At 33.0% G+C, this 17,075-nt stretch overlaps 1 protein-coding gene across 1 annotated transcript; it reads left to right on the top strand.

Moving 5' to 3' along the window:
• Positions 1–8: 8 nt before the first annotated feature.
• On the top strand, positions 9–14,590 carry LOC133311998 (regulator of nonsense transcripts UPF3). Its single transcript, XM_061513139.1, has 15 exons — positions 9–23; positions 3,382–3,506; positions 3,881–3,987; positions 4,307–4,402; positions 4,525–4,623; positions 4,826–4,905; positions 5,672–5,770; positions 6,689–6,821; positions 8,157–8,242; positions 8,614–9,112; positions 9,266–9,355; positions 9,474–9,592; positions 9,670–9,718; positions 13,955–14,089; positions 14,200–14,590. Exons 1-13 carry the CDS (start codon positions 9–11, stop codon positions 9,706–9,708), a joined length of 1,587 nt encoding a protein of 528 aa, XP_061369123.1. The 3' UTR covers positions 9,709–9,718; positions 13,955–14,089; positions 14,200–14,590.
• The last annotated feature ends 2,485 nt before the right edge of the window (positions 14,591–17,075 follow it).

Raw genomic sequence — 17,075 nt, forward strand, 5'->3', positions numbered from 1 at the left:
TGGTTCCAATGGCGGAGCCACTTGTAAGTCAGCCACCAACTAATTTTTAAAAATGGTATAGATTTTCTTCAAAAATTATAATACAACCTTAATATTGATTGAATTTTTAAAAATAATACAATATTGGCACGGCTGAAATTTACTTGGTGGTCTTTTAACACTAGCTAAACTTTTCTTCTCGCTCCACCACTGCATGTTTCTTATTAGAGTAAACACCATTTTTGCTCCCTGGCAATATCTACGAAATCCTTTTTAGCCTCTGGCAATAAAAAAGGATCAAATTAGTCCCTAACAGTATGTAAAAAGGGCCACGTTAGTGACGGAGGAGTTGACATAAGGACTAACGTGGCCCTTTTTTCATAATTTTAGGGACCAATTTGGTCCTTTTTTATTGCCAGGGACTAAAAAAGATTTCGTAGATATTGCTAGGGACCAAAAAAGATGTTTACTCTTCTTATTATATACTTACTTGATATCTTCGTTTCATTATTTATAAATATCATTCTGATTATCATTTCATTACATTGCATATTTTCAACAATATGCTTGATTTGAAAATTGTGAACTTTGTTTTAATTACTTTGTTACCTCATAATCATAACAAAGTATTTTTTTTATTAGGTTAGTTAACAATCAAATGCAAGCTTTATTTGAATAGAAATTTTGCTACATTTTACTTCTCACTTCTTTTCTATTCTTTCTTCCTTTGTTGACACAGGTGATCAATAATAATAGCATTCGCTATATGACAACATATCCGATTAGCTGGTGGCTAAATGCATGATTAATACTCTTTTGATTAATGCTCATTAGCCCAAGTGACCAATTACGTCCTAAATTTCTCTTTTTCAATATATATGATGGATATTTATGTTGTGATGATTGTATGATATTATGGGTGTGTGTTGTTGGAATAATAATTAAACAATTGTGGGCTATGTATGAAGTCACTAAGCTATTATGGCATGATGAACCACTTTCGTACTATGTGAAAATTCTTCCATTTATCTAAGTACTTTATATTTAGATGACATTAAATAATTACTGTAGTGTATATAGCAACAATTATGGATAAAAACTTAAGAATCTCCTAATTCTAATAATAAATAAGAAACCATAGCCTTGTATATCAAGTACAGCCTCGATATTAGATTAGAGACCAAAACACTTTTTCGCTAGAGAGTTGAGAGATGGTAAGCAATGGCTTAATTCAATTATATATAATTCATTTATCTTACTAAAGAGAATTATAATAATGGTATTATCTTATGAAATTAAAGTCTTATATCTTCAAAATGCTTGGGAGATTGTAGAGAAATGTTATACGCTACCACAAAATGAGGTTACGTACATTAATTGTTGCCAAATGTGAAGGAAAATTTGTTGTAAAGAAGAATCAACAAGCACTTGCTGCATACCTAGCTATCAATGTGTTGATGAAGTGTTTGAAAAGGTTTTCAATGTACGTAACCACCTCAAAAGGTGTTTAACAAGGTGAAGAACCTTGATATCAAAATTTTGGTCGAGTTAAAATTGTTCTTGTCTTGCTAATGACGTATTTGCTAATGACCTATCAGACTAGGGTTTCTTTTTATAAACAACTATCTCACCTAAAAATTTAAGTTATTAAATGAAGGTTCATTAATAATTTTTGTATTATATCTCTCTAACACATTTTTTTATCTCTCTTTAAGGCAATTTTGAGCTCTAATCAAGCAAGGTTCAAATTAAAGTTAAACATCCTGAATGAGAATCTTCGTGACAAAAATCAACATACCAACACATTATGATAAAGTTTCAAAGAAGACTCATGACTACAGCTACCCAAGAAGACTCATGACTAACTAAGGAGTTATCAAGTTCAAAAAGTTTTAAATATTGATTTTCTTTTATTTGACTTTATATTCAAAACAATTAATTTATAAATTAAATATATAAAAATTTAGGTCCACTACTTTTTTTTAATTATTTTAAAAAAATATTTAAATTATTTTTTCATTTTTTTTATTTAAGATTATTTGTGCAACAAAATCAGAGTTTTTTTTTCTAATTTTTTTCGAAATTGCTAAACTTTATTAATTGCACTTTTTAAAAAAATTATTTAGTTTATTTTTATAATTTTACTCTTATTTACCCACATATTTCAAATTTAAAAAAATCATATAATACAAATATAACCAAAGTAAATAGGTTATGTTTTAATTTTTTGGATAAATAACTTAAGAAAATTACACTTTGTTTTCATCTTAGCATGCTTTAAGAGCATTTCTTTTATTAGCCTAAGTAATAGGAAGGTTGGCTTTGGTAACACAGATTTGGGATAGGAAATCGGTGGAAGGTGACGAGAATAACCTTATACCGCAATCTTAGTCAAGAGAGAATATCACGTAAATACAAAATATTTATTATACTATAAAAGATGAACTTTAAAATTTTTATTTGAAGTTTTTTTTTTTATTTGTTTTTGGTATCCTTTTTATTTGAAGTTATTATTCAAATACAGCGTGTCTGAATTAAATAATTTTTTTGAAAAAATTGCATCTGCTACTATTCATTCAATTATTTTTTTAAAAATGTCATCGTTATTAATTTTTTGTTATTTCCTAATTTGTTTTTCATTGGATCTCAAATACTTCTTCATCAAACATTAATTAATATATTAAATCTTAATTAACATATTCCTAAAATGATAATTAGCTAAATTGGACTATAATAATTTAAATAACTATTAATTCCAGTTAGATATTTTATAAAAAAATTATTTTTGATAAATAATTTAATATAAAATACAAAGATTAAAAATAACAAATAATTTAACTGAGATAGGATATTGTTATTACCAATTAGTATTATTATCAATGTCACTACCAGTTTGTTTTACCGTTAGATCGATTATGTTGATCTAATAATTATATTTATTTTCATCTTTGTATGGTTATAACTTATAACTCCCCATATTTAATGCATTAAATATGTAAAATGAAAATAAATATAAAATATAGAGAGAAGAAACCAGATTTTTAGAAAGTTAAATCAGAATTAAATCAGTTATTCGATATTACAGTGAAATAAATTGATAATGACACTAGTAATAACACTATTTAGTAATTAGTAGTAAGAATATTCTATCTCAACTTAACTAGTATATATGTATTAAAAAAAAAAAAAACTTAACTAGTATATAAAGCGAGAGTGATATGATCCGTTTGGGAATTGGGCGTATCGGGTCGTAGAAGTTTGAGTTTGAGCCCAGTGTATCGAACGAAATAACAAAGCGAATGCGAAGGAAAAGAAAGAAATTAAGGAAATTGCGTGTTGCAGTTGAATAGAAAAAAATTGGTGATCGAGAATTGGAAGAAGATGAAGGTGCGTTTGGAAAAGGAAAGGACGAAAGTGGTAATTAGGCATTTGCCTCCATCTCTCACACAATCTGATCTCATCCAAAACATCGATAACCACTTCGCTTCTCGCTACAATTGGTTCTCTTTTCGTCCCGGCAATAACAGGTGTTACCATTTTTTATTTTTTATTTTTGTTATCAAGATTGAATCGTCTTTTTAAAAGCCTCGTAGATGATATAGTTATAAATAACACTTGTTATGAACTTGAATTTATAGTTTTATGGTTACTTTTAAATAGAATGAATATCTATGATATAATTAGTTGCCACTTTTTATTTTAGTTTTCTTATCTGTAACAAATTATCTATGATATATAATTAATTGTTACTTTTTTATTTTATTTTTCTTATCTGTAACAAAACCCTAACAATAGTTAGTTCCGTATTGCTTAGCACAGTGTTAGCTGAAGATTTTATACATAGAATTTCAGTTTGTGCATATTATGTATGACTTCTCTTCCGTTGAAATAATATTTGCAGTCACAAGCATCAGAGGTATTCGCGAGCATATATAGATTTCAAGTCTCCTGATGATGTTTTCGAGTTTGCTGAGTTCTTTGATGGACATGTTTTTGTTAACGAGAGAGGTAATTAGCAACATATAATTTATTTGTCACCCACTACATGTTTTTTTATTCATATGCCATATGGAAAGGAACAAAGCCTTAAAATTGTTTAGACCTGAGTAATGTTTTCCAGATAAGTGTTTAGCTTTTTTTATAGGATTTGTTGCTTATTGTACTGTAAGTTGTAACTTCAATTCAATGTTTTCATGACGTAATTGATTTAATAGACTTACATATACAAACTTAGAGCTGATATTCTGTTTTATTTTTAATTTTCATTATTTATTCATATTGATTGCTTTTATGTTGTGGAAAATCTTCATGCCTGATATTCAATCAGGTGCCCAGCATAAAGCAATAGTTGAGTATGCACCTTCTCAGCGTGTTCCAAAGCCAAGTACCAAAAAGGATGGTCGTGAAGGAACTATATATAAAGGTATCAATGTAAATTGTAATTTACAATGGCTAAATGTATAAATGTTCTAATGCTACCTATGTGCTTACAGCATGTTCCCTTTTCATTTCTGATAATAATTTTTTTTTTTTAAAATGGGACAGATCCAGACTATCTTGAGTTCCTCAAACTCATTGCAAAACCTCCTGAAAATCTTCCTAGTGCAGAAATACAATTGGAAAGAAAAGAAGCTGAGCAAGCTGGTTAGTTATTAGTTCACCAACTTTATTTGATTTACACTTAATTTAAAAGTGATTGATAAACATTAGAAAGAACTTTTGATCACTTCTTCCCCTGACATTAATGTGTTCATCTGCCTCTTCCATATGTTATAAATGTGTCGTGGGGATTTGTCTGAGGACAAATTTCTGTATCATTGTGTCTCATGTTATCTCCTCTTTCTAGGGGCTAACAAGGAAACACTTATAGTCACACCCCTGATGGAATATGTTCGTCAGAAACGTGCTGTTGACAGTGGTATGCAGGTAATGGTTCTAGGTCTTCAGTTTTTTTTTTTTTCCCTTTTTCTTGTGTCATGTTTAGGTTCTCCAGGTATGCATTCCGAGCTTATAGCTTTATTGATAAAAAGAAGGCTTTGTATTCATCTTCTTCTTTTTGTGTGTTTATCCCAAGTCGGCTGTCAGATGTGTGGTGAGTATTGTTATATTGCATTTTTGCATGCCTGTACTTGATTGAAGAGAAATCTTCATATTGCATGTATGGAATTCATGTGCTTTTACTAGAGTACTGCTGCTGTATTTGAGTTTTGGTTTAAATCAACATAATCTTAAAAATTGAAGATTTAGAACAATTATATCTCAAAAATTTAAGATATATATGGAGCATTTTTAACATTTCAAAGACAGCAATGCATGTTAAGTACTACAGCTAGGTTTGGCGCATATTATAAAAGGCATGTAGAATTTGAGCATATAACTTTTTTAACCTTTTCTTAGCAGGTTCACTAGATTTTTGGGCTTCAGTAGGGGTGATGAATTTTGATTGTATAAAAACTGTGCAAATGTACTACCTCAAAAAATTTGCAGTTTATCATATGCATCTTTCATTTATATTATACCTTTATATCATTATGGCTTTTGACTTCCTCTCCTGCTGCGTGAAATTACTCTGGTATTATATCTATGTAATTTGTTAAATCACAAATAAATATAAGTTAAGATGGTTTTTCCTGCTTGGGTATATGTTGACATATAATACTGCACGCCTTATGTTTTTAATAATCAATGATAGGCATCATCGGCAGTGGTAAAAGTTAGCAGAAGAGCCAGAGCTGCTTTGGCGGGCAAGCCAGGCGCAGCCAATACTAAACGAGGCTCTGAAAAGAAAAAGGTAAACCTTTTCAAATGAATGCATGTATGCTATTATTATTGCTGGTGCCGACACATAATCACTTGACTTATTTTGACTGTCTTGACTGCATTGTCTTAAATATTGTAACTTTTCTGTTAATACAATAAATACAATATCATGACACTATATAGTTCGCCTCAAACACTGGATAGGATAATATTATCCTATCAGACTGCTTATCTTGTGCACATCAAACACAGGATGAGATATGAGCTTATAAGGCTTATATCCTATCCTATTCTTGTCCAGCCCTCCTATCCTATCTATTCCTATCCTATCCTGTCCACCAAACTAGCCATAATAGTTATCAATGAAGGAAATTAGTTGCGCTATCATGTTGGAACAGGCTTCTTCCTCTTCTTAGGCTCTAGATACCTTGTTAAGAAAGGAGGAAACGAAAGACATTTAGTGAAATTTATGTGTCTAAACTACACAACGGAGGCTAGATTATATAACGAAAAAGTAATAAATACAGATATCATGGTTATCCTAATTAGTTCAATTACATGATTCTGGTTAGTCTATACAATGAACCTAGACACTATTTAGATGTTTTCCCACAGATTGATATAACTATAGGAACATTTGTTGAATATTGCTTGGGATCAAGGTTCTTATTCTGTACTCTGTGTGTAGCATTTGGAAATGCTATACTTTCAAGCTTTTTTTTGGATAAATCCTCTTGTGCAACTATAAATCAATCAGAAATACTTCAATATAATAAATTATCATCTTCTCAGCATTTTGACCTTTTTTTTTCCGTCAAGCTAATGAAGAGTTTTGGTCTTTGGCTTTTGCCTGAGTAGTCTTACTTCTATTGTCGATATAGATGTTCTATTTATGCTTGCAAAAAGACAATGGGTTGTCACTTAAATGAAAATTGGTGTTGATTGTCAGTATATTCAGAAGGACAATGCCAAGGGTGCCAATCGGAAAGAGTCGAAAGACAAGTCAACCTTTATTGTCGTCCCCCGGCGAGAGGATCAATCAGCTGCATCAAGTGTGAAAGGATTTTCTGAAATTGAAACGTGTAATTCATCTTTTCTACCTTTAGATTTTGTTAGAATATCTTTTTCTTGTGAATGCCTCTGCTATAGTTATTCTAAATCTCCAAATCCAATGTTTTATTATCTACTTTCACTGTAACTTTCTGTTCGTGTGTACAGAGAGCTTCCTCTGAAATCAAGGAGCTAGTATGGATTTCCTATATAGTGAAGTTTCAGTCCCTTGTAAAAGACAAGGAGATCCCCTTAAATATTTGTTCAGCTTTGATAGGACCAGGAAGTTAGGAAGTTATAGAATTACTTATGAAGTAGATATAAAATTAATTAGGTGATTATAGTTCAAACGGCAGGGGCTTAGTTTAAATAGTAGGAGGGTAGAAATAGAGGGATTTAGATTTGTTAGTTTGGGAAAACAGGACAGGGGCTCAGTTGTTAAAACCCTTTGTTGAAGGGAAACCCTCATTATGAGACACTAAAGAAGGTCCTGAACTTTTGATAGATCGTGTTCTTGATAGAAATTATAGAATCAGTACAGCATCACTAAATGGTAGTAATAGACCAGAACAAATTCTTTTCTCCCTATCACAACAAATTCTCAACAAGATTTTGGGTGTTGTTCATTCATGGCAAGCATGAGACAAGGTTCACAATCACTTCGACTCCTTGATGAAGGCTAAGTTCCATCAACTTCCCTCAGAGCTACGCAACATAAAGAAAGGTGGCAGAGACATATCTGAGTATGTCTTGCGAATTAAAGCACTCAAAGTTACCCCATTAAAGAATCACGAGGGCTTTAATTTGCAAGAGATACTCAGATATGTCTCTGCCACATTTCTTGATGTTGCGTAAAGTGAAGCTGACGGGATTTAAGTAAGAAGCTCTTTCAGTATTCAAAAAGTTTAATGCTATGGTCACAATCCAATTCAACACTCACATTTGAGCTGTGAGCTGTCTAATCTGATTTTTTATTTATTTTTTTGGGGGTGGGGTTTAATTTTGTCCTTCCACTCAACTGCTTAATGAACTAGGAAACTTTCAATTAATTAGACTGTTATGGTTGTTAGCTTTCTGTTATAGTAGCTTTGATCAGGTGTGGCTGGTCTTATTTTACTGCTCTTGCTCCAAGCTTGTTGAGCAAAGCTTTTTTGTATCCTATAATCAGGTTACTCCATGTTTCGAGTAACTAAGTTTGAATAACACAAGAATTCAGAAACCTCTTTAAATTCTCTTCTCTCTCTTTTCCATTTCTGACATTTTCCCTCACTTTCCTCTATTATATTATAACCAAATTTTATTTATTTCAGCTGATAAATTATTTTTTTTATTTGCGATTAATGAATATGCAGTGCATGGCATTGAAGGTCCCGTTTCTGGAATCCCACTGACTTCTGACTCAGGAAAGAAAAAAATCCTTCTTTTGAAAGGAAAACAGCGGGAAATTCCCAATGTAGGTTTTGTTTTACCCATAAAGGTTTCATTTCTTTCAACAATATCTTGCTCATCTCTATTTTGTCTGCTTTTATTAATCATATTAACATCTCTTGTTTCCTTGTAAAAATTTTCTCTTCATATTAAACAAGAAAAAAAATGTTTTTTTTTTTCTCCCCCTCTATACAAGGTTTGAGTTAGTATGTGTTTGAGTGGACTGAGTTTTTTTTTTTTTTTTTCTGGTCAGAAGTAGTGTGAGTGTGTCTTCTGGCTTGAAGTTATTTTGGATGGGTTAGATTGCTCAAGTTTACTTTTAGATCCCCACTCAAACATGATTAAGCTCATTACTGTCAATTTGTTATTATGAACTTTTTTTTTGGGAACTTTCAGGCCACAGAGGGTATGGTAAAACAGCAAAATGTTCAATCTGGAAATTCTTCTGTTTCAACTACTGGAAAACATAACCAGAGGCGTGAAGCTGGTGGAAGGTTGATTAGGAACATACTTCTAAATAATGAAGCTCGTCAAAGTCAGTCTACAACGGGTACACAACATAAGATTCAAATCTTAAGTTCTGAGAATGGGAAACGAACAGCACGTCATTTCGGTGCAAGGTCTGGGTTAAATGATGTAGTCTCTAATCATGATGCTGGTCAAGTTAATTCTGTAGCGGATTCTAAAAGGGCTTTGGATGAAAAGTTCGTAAAAAGGGATCTGCATGGTTTGGGTAGTATGGCTGAGAAAACAGAAAAACGTACAAGAAACAAGGATAGACCTGATCGTGGTGTTTGGGCCCCCCTTCATCGTTCTGATGTTTCACATGCTGGTATTGAGAACTTGTCATCCTCATTGGCACAGCCTACTCTCTCAAATCCTGAGTCAGTTGGAGGTATGGCCATTGACTAGGCAACGAGTTGTTTCCAAACAAAATAGAAGATATATTTCTCTCCAATGTATATTATGAAATCATTGCCCTGAGATTTCAAAATATAGCTTAGTGATTAAAATCCATTGTCTGCTGCTGTTTTTCTTGTCTCGGCAGGAGAAGTAAGAGAAAATGTTCCTTTGGGAAACAGGAGTGGGGAATCCTCAGCTTCTGCAGGTGGACATAGCAGTCCCTTTGTTGAGAATGGTTGGTGTCTCTTTACTGATTATGGCTAATAAATGAAAGACTAATAATATACACATTAGAATGTATTTATCTTGACTCTAATAGAAATATGTTTTGACCAACCTATTGAGTTCTCTAGGTTCTCAAAGAAATTTTACTCGCAGAGGAGCGTCCTATATGGTGAAGGATGATGGTGCAGTCAGCTTGGGTGAAGGGAAACCTTCCAAGAAAGGAGTTGCTGGGCATAGTGCTCATGAGGTATCCATGTCTTTTGCTGATGTATTTTGTCATGCCTCTGCTTGATTCATAGTGTAAAGTGCTTATTGTGTCTGCAGAAACAAGTTTGGGTTCAGAAATCATCTTCAGGGTCTTAAAACATCTGTTGTAAGTCCGTACTCATTTGCATCTAGTTTTATTGTTCTTTATCTCTTCAAACTGAGACTCAGAGCTTATTTTATCAATGGGGGAATAAGTAACTCGTCCTGAAATAAAGATTGGTCTCTTTGAAAACCTTCAGTGAAATTAGTAGTTAGTTGTGACATGTTTGTTGAGCTTTTGATTTATAAATAGGTAAGTGATTTTGGTTCCCATTTGCCTATCCTGCCCTTTAACCTGGTGGTGCTTTTGAGCTTTTGATTAAGATATAGTTGTAGAAGATATGGTGTTTGTCAATGGTAAATTATTGCATTTATCCTAATTTATTAAAAGCAGGAGAAAAAGGAAGGAAAGACCTTGGTGGTGGAAGTTACACCATACTCATAACACTAGTAGGTTCCAGCCTTTGCTTGACTCCATCAACAATTTTTCCTTATCCCAGTATTAATCACCCAACATCTGGTTGTCTTCCACTTTGGCATAATTTCAATTGTTGAATTTTTCTAGATCTATTTTATTTCCAAGTATACTGTGTTTTGTATTCCCAAAATTGTCTTCCAATGTTTTCCTTTATGTGATTATATTATTGAATTCTTCATGTTCACTAATTTGGATAATGGAACTGAATTACTATTTCATGATGGTTTGTAAATGTATAATTAATTGCTTGCAGTAGAATATGAACACTATGTATGTTTGTGTTTATCATTAATTGGTTATAGTGTTTTAAGCAATACAATTGGTCAGAAGCTATCTACAACGATCACATCAAAGTGGATATAATTATTTACCTGTTTAAGTCTAAGTGAAGGCTGGATGGATTGTTAATATTAACAAACCTTGATCTATTGCTCCTAACCCTCTTAACTTAAGACAATCATGTGAATCTTTGCAATTAACAATTTGCAATCAGAGCCGCTAAAGTTGGTGTTGAAAACTGGGACAAAAGATTACAGTCTGAAGTGGGATAACTTTGAAATATGATTTCACATGAAACTGAAAGCTTTTTGAGTCCTTCTGTGTAAATGTGCCTGTGTGTTTAGAAGCGAATGCAAAACAGTGTCTTAATGTTGAGATATATAAAATCATTAATGTAGCCTCACCTAATAGCTTAAGTGTTGAGATATATAAAACCATTAATGTAGCCTCACCCAATAGCTTAAGCTTTTGGGTTGAATTGGTTCTTTACATGGTATCAGAGCCTCGGTGTACCGGGTTCGATCCTCTCCGTCCCCCACTTTCTTTCTAGTGAAATTTCTTTCTTCGCACAGGTAGGTGGGCCTGTGCATTGTCCACCCTTCAAGCCCAAGGGCTCTTGTGTGAGAGGGTGTGTTGAGATATATAAAACCATTAATGTAGCCTCACCCAATAGCTTAAGCTTTTGGGTTGAATTGGTTCTTTACATTAAGCTTTTGGGTTGAATTGACTCTTTACATGGTATCAGAGCCTCGGTGTACCGGGTTCGATTCTCACTGTCCCCACTTTCTTACTAGTGGAATTTCTTTCTTCACACAGGTAGGTGGCCTGTGCATCGTCCACCCTTCAAGCCCAGTGGGCTCTCCTGTGAGGGGGCGTGTTGAGATATATAAAACCATTAATGTAGCCTCACCCAATAGCTTAAGCTTTTGGGTTGAATTGGTTCTTTACATGTTGGGTGATGCTACATTAATGGTTTTATATATCTCAACACGCTCCCTCACACGAGAGCCCACTGGACTTAAAGGGTGGACGATGCACAAACCCACCTACCTGTGCGAAGAAAGAAATTCCACTAGAAAGAAAGTGGGGGGCGATGAGGACCGAACCCGGTACATCGAGGCTCTGATACCAAGTTGAAAAAAAAAAGGATAATCTTATTGATAAAAATTGTGTATTACATCTGTACAATTGCTTTCTATTTAAAGAGACTAAATAACCTGATGGGCTAAGCCCAAACAAGATTCTAGAATGAAAATAAATAAAAAAATACTATTATTTACAACACTAAAGTCATTTTATGAGTTGATTACTTAAATTTTTGGTTATTATGGCATCAAAGTCTTGAAACTTCTTGCTATTTTACACGTAAGTTGATAAGCTTTGAAAGGTAAAGGATTCTCATTCTGAAGTAAGATTTAAATTTTATTGCGGTTATGATAGGAGGGCAGACAAATAAAGGAAAATAAGGCGAAGTAGTTAGAGTAGTTATAGGATTAGTTAGAGTTCGTTAAAGTTGTTAGTTACATAATTGGTTAACCAGCTTAAATAGTAGGAGAGTCGTAGAAGATTCATTCTGAATTATTAGCATTGGAAGCACTAGTTCTGTTGTAAAAGGGCAAACCCTTGGAAGGACAATTTTGTCCTTTTTGTGTTGAGATTCAATAAAGCTTTGCAGATTTGTTCTCTTTCTCTCTTTTCTCTCTATTTTTCTTGCTTGTAGTTTTGTGACAGGTTATACTTTGCTTTTACTGGGACCTAATTGTTAAGATATAGCCATTTTTAAATAGGCGGAGAATGATAAGAGCTGTTAAGGGGAGACTCTAGGAGAAATGACATATTTCAAAGGAACTTTGGGGGCATTTGGTAGAGAAATTTTTTTTCCTGGGAATATACTGAGAAAGTGAATTTTCTAGTAATGTTACTAAAAAGTTGTTTGGTAAGCCAAAATATTCTCAGGAATGTTGGCTCAAATTTCTGATTCTAAGTTTGGTTCATTGTCAATGATTGCTGGGAATGCGGGCTGATTTTACAAAACTAATCTTTGATGAATTTTTGAAAAAAAATTCTGATATGCCACAAAAGAGTCAAAACGCAACGTTGGAGATCAAACCCAAATTTTCCAAACAAATTTGACCGTTCTCAAACCAGAGAAACCACAAATCCTCTTCAGCAACCAAGCTATTACCATTTGCAGCAACCACAAAATTGTTCTCAACCACGGAATCGTGGCTGTTGATTCAATGTCGGAACCAGACGATTATGGCGTTGGGGTCACCGGAGCGAAGCAGAGAGAAACCCAGTAAAGGCGTGGTGAAAAGGAAGAGAGGATATTTTAGTCATGAAAATATTAAAGCAGTGTTATTTATATCCTATAAATATGTAAAAAATTTCCATCCTGATGATAGTATTTCATGGGATTCTTATTCACAATTTTAATCCCTAGGAATCTCATTTTTCCTGGAAAATTTTAAGTATCCTTGTACTAAACGTGGGTAGCTAGGATTCTCAACGTGAGTTTCCTGGGAATTTAAAACTTATCGCTCTACGAAATTGCCCATAAGAGAAAGCCCATAGTTAGAGGAGCCCATGAATTTTGACTCTATCATTCTCTGAGTAAGATGGGAGATGTTGGATTCAATCTTTGGCCACTTCTGCATTGAATTTGAACTTACTGAAGGAAGAGACAGAGATAAAGAGAGAAAAAAAAATAAGGGGGGGGGGGGGGGGGGGGGGGGGGGGGAGATGAAGGAGATATTGGTAAATCAAGTAAAGAAACACATGCTTTATAGATGTCAGTAAGTAGAAATAATGAAATCTCTGCAAGGGTGCTAACTTTATCATTAACCCATCGCTTCAAGTTTTGGGGTACTCTGATGGGGGAATATGTTATTTCAAGCCAGATAGCTGCTAGCAGTTTGTAAAGAATTAGAATTATCATGTAGTTGAGATACAATCTTCAGTGTTCTAGCGTCCAAAAGACTTCCTTTCCTTAAAAAGTCTGGGTGGTTTATTGAATTAAGCTGTAGAAATCCTAATGATCAGGGTATCTGCATACCTTGTGTTTTCCTCCCTCATGGCTGTCTAAGCACTATCTGATGCAGGGGATAGGCTATCTTAATTTTTAATGTTTCTTTGCTAGTTTTCTAAATTTATTAACTTAGTGCACCCAACTTAACTGCTCCAAGTTTATGCAAGAATTTTCTTGCTTCTAGTGACTGGATTATTTGATGTAATGCTGTGTTGGTTACAATCTATTGCTTGGTAGAGTGGTTGTTTTACTACATTTTTTACCATCATTCAATTTGATCCTTGATTAGTGATATCTGGTGTATTGTAGTTATGAGTTGTTATTATATCCATACTATACATTTGACAAAGGGTTTTGTTGCTTGAAGTTTTAATCCTGTGCTTTTATTGTTTAACAAATGTGCTTGAGTAATCACAAAAGGTGTTGCTTTACCTTTATTTAGTATGCAAATTCATCTAATGGTTTAAGAGGATTGTTTACATCGAATATTGCAATTGACTTTGTAATGTTATAAACAGTTAATGGACACTCACTCAGGGCTATAATTCCTCGAAGTTTTGACGGGATAATTCCTGCTATGTTGAGCTACGGTCTCCGTTTAGGACATCATCCACAACTAATACAGGTCAACCTGAGGCTGAGCGACTTGTAAAGTATGTGCAAGTTCTATTTTTTTTTTAAAAGACTACTTGAATGTGGGTTTCATTCTTTTTTTATGAAATTTCGTTGGCTTGGAATCAATTTAACATGTCGATTTTTACAGAAAGATGATCCAGTTGGTGCCTGGCGGAGCCTGCACAATGAAGGGAATGCAAAGTTACAGACCTTGTTGACATGATTATCTACTGAAAACAGATTGGCATTGATAACCATGTTGGTGGGTTTCCCTTGTATGGTTCGTGTCTCCTTAAATTGTTGAATATTTCAGTTTTGGGTAATGTTTTGTGTTTGGGATGTAACTGTAAAGTACTTGGTACATATCATGGGATAGTATGTTGGGGAGTGAAGCATTTTGTCCCGTCCAGTGGATATGTAGCTGAGTAGCACTTTGTATTCAAGGCTTATACTTGATTTTAGCGTGCACATGATCTACTTGTTATTGTAAGGATATTAACATGTCTTTGGTACGCCAGAATCAATCATCTCCTGTTCCTTACCCCTCACTTATTTTCAGTTATTCTGTTAGAGATATATAAAATCATTAATGTAACCTCACTTAAAAACTTAAACTTTTAGGTTGAATTAGTTCTTTATTTGATATCAGAGTCTAGTTGTTATGGATTTGATTCTTAATGTTTCTCACTTTTTCTTGTGAAAATTTTTAGCACAATTAGGTTGGGTTTGAAACATCCATTATTCACTATTCAAATTCAATTGGCTTTCGTGTGAGTGTGTTACAAATATATAAAATCATTAATGTGACTTCACCAATCAACTTTAGTTTTTGAGTTGAATTGATTCTTTACACATTTAATAAATGAGAAATATCTTTGTTTTCTTAATAGAAAAAGAAACTACTAAAGAGAAATAGAAAAATTACAAGAAGAAAAGAGGAATTTTCTACGGAGAGAAAATAAAATGAAAACTCTCAGCATATTTAATTATGATATTACACGGTAACCGTATTTTAATTTTTATTATGCGTGGCCAATCTGGCTTTTGAAAAAATATATATATTTTATGAAATCACCATTAATAAAATGATTGACAACGCATGTCCTAATTGAGCACCATAGTAATGGGACAACGACCGAATTGAGAGGGGATGGTTAAATTTGCAAGGGAGAACAATCTGTCCGAAGGAGATTCTTGTGTTTGAGTTGATCAAGAGGAACCCGGTTTTGCTTAAAGTTACAGCGTTTCGTGCAGTTGATTATGCTAATTCCACGTTGGCCTTGAAGAACTTGATCTAGGTGTGACGTTTGACGTTCTTGAACTAGTAATAGCTACTTAACTTTTTTTACTGTTTATTGCTTTAATGGGATGCTTTCTTTCGTTTTGGCATTTTTTTTTTTTTATCTTCAAGCAATGTAAGGTTGCTGTGTAATAGGAGTGTCTTAAAACTTGGTGACTGTTAAAGAACACATTGGCGGGATGTTAATAGATTGATGAGAATTTATAATGGATTATCAGCTAGATTGTTAAGTATCTTTTCAGAACATTAATTACTACCGTACAGCTTTAATCAAATAGTAGCCACTAACTTCTGATTTAAATAAAGATTAATGTTGTAGGTTATTAATCAATTAGATCAATTTCTTGCCCGTTTATATTATGTAGAAATGAGAATAGGCCTTCTAGAATAGCCTCTGGGGACTAATAAGTCAATTATGTGGTGTTTGGTTGGGAGCTTTTTAGGAGATATCTATCTTTCTCAAGTATGGCTTTTAGAAACACCATGTTTGTTTCAACGTTTTTTACCAAAAATCCATCTATCTAATTTGTCTGGATTTATGAGAAACATAGATATCCGCACTGTTTAGAAACCCAATTTGAAGGTGGAATTTTTCGGAAAACCGATTATGTGGCTTTTAATGCACTGTTGATTTCATAAAGTTACCTAATTTTCCCAGTAAAGTTTTTCCCCACCAAACAACTTTTTTTTACATTTTTCTACCTATCTCACTTTATGTATCTTTCCAATCATTTCTCTATCTATCTCATTTCTCTACTATTCCAAAAAAATTTCCTCAACCAAACGCCGCCTAAAGCTTTTAGTCATATTATATTCAAATAAGACTTTTTATTTTCCCGGGGTAGACCAGCGACTTTTCTTCATTCCTCGTTCGAATAGTCAAACATTCGAATATTCTTTTTCTCTACTCAATTTTTTTTTTTTTTGAGGCTTTTTGGTAGAAGGATAAATTTTAAATTATGAGAAAATTGATATTGAAAATCCTAGTTTTCCATATTTGGTACAAAAATTCTTAGGAATGTGTGTTGGATTGAGATTTCAAATGATTTTAATAGATTATTTTTGGACAAAAAAAATTCATTGATATTCAATTATAAGTACTAAAAAAATAAATTAACTTCTATTTTTTTACAATAACTTCAGTACATGATTATAGAATTTTAAAATAATTTCGCAAGCACATATAGGATGCATAATTTACTCACCTTGTGTTAATAGATTAATTAGATTATATGCTTGGACGCAAGAATTTTAAGAAAAACAAGAAAAAGGTAGTCAAACTTTCATTTTTAAATTAAGTTATAAAATATTTTTAAAAATAAATAAAAAATATTTAAATATTCAATAATAATATACCATCTATTTAAGAATTTCAAATAATAAAAATATTTACTCACGATGAAAAACTAGCCCTCCCCTTTTTTCCCTCCAACCAAAACCCCCTTCCCTTAAAATCTAAAAATACCCTAAGGGTGTGTTTGGTACAGGAGAAATTTTTTGGTGATCGGGAATCATGATTAATGGGAATTCAGTAGAAATTGAGTTTACTTGTAATCTTACAAAAGATGTGTTTGGTTAGCCAAAATATTACCGGGAATACTGGGTAAAAATTACTGATTCCATATTTGGTTTAGAACGAAATATGACTTGGAATATGAGCTTATTTTACAAAAATAACCCCAAACTTTTTTTACTTTTGTAATTGATAGATTTGGTCTAGATTT

Source organism: Gastrolobium bilobum, unplaced genomic scaffold (assembly GCF_033153095.1).
Source record: "Gastrolobium bilobum isolate Gb01-03AN ecotype WA unplaced genomic scaffold, APGP_CSIRO_Gbil_v1 utg26293, whole genome shotgun sequence".
NCBI lineage: Eukaryota > Viridiplantae > Streptophyta > Magnoliopsida > Fabales > Fabaceae > Gastrolobium > Gastrolobium bilobum.

Coding starts and splice junctions, on each gene's coding strand:
- LOC133311998 (XM_061513139.1), top strand. Junction 5,771..6,688: donor GAGGCTCTGAAAAGAAAAAG/GTAAACCTTTTC, acceptor GTTGATTGTCAG/TATATTCAGAAGGACAATGC. Junction 9,113..9,265: donor AAATCCTGAGTCAGTTGGAG/GTATGGCCATTG, acceptor TTGTCTCGGCAG/GAGAAGTAAGAGAAAATGTT.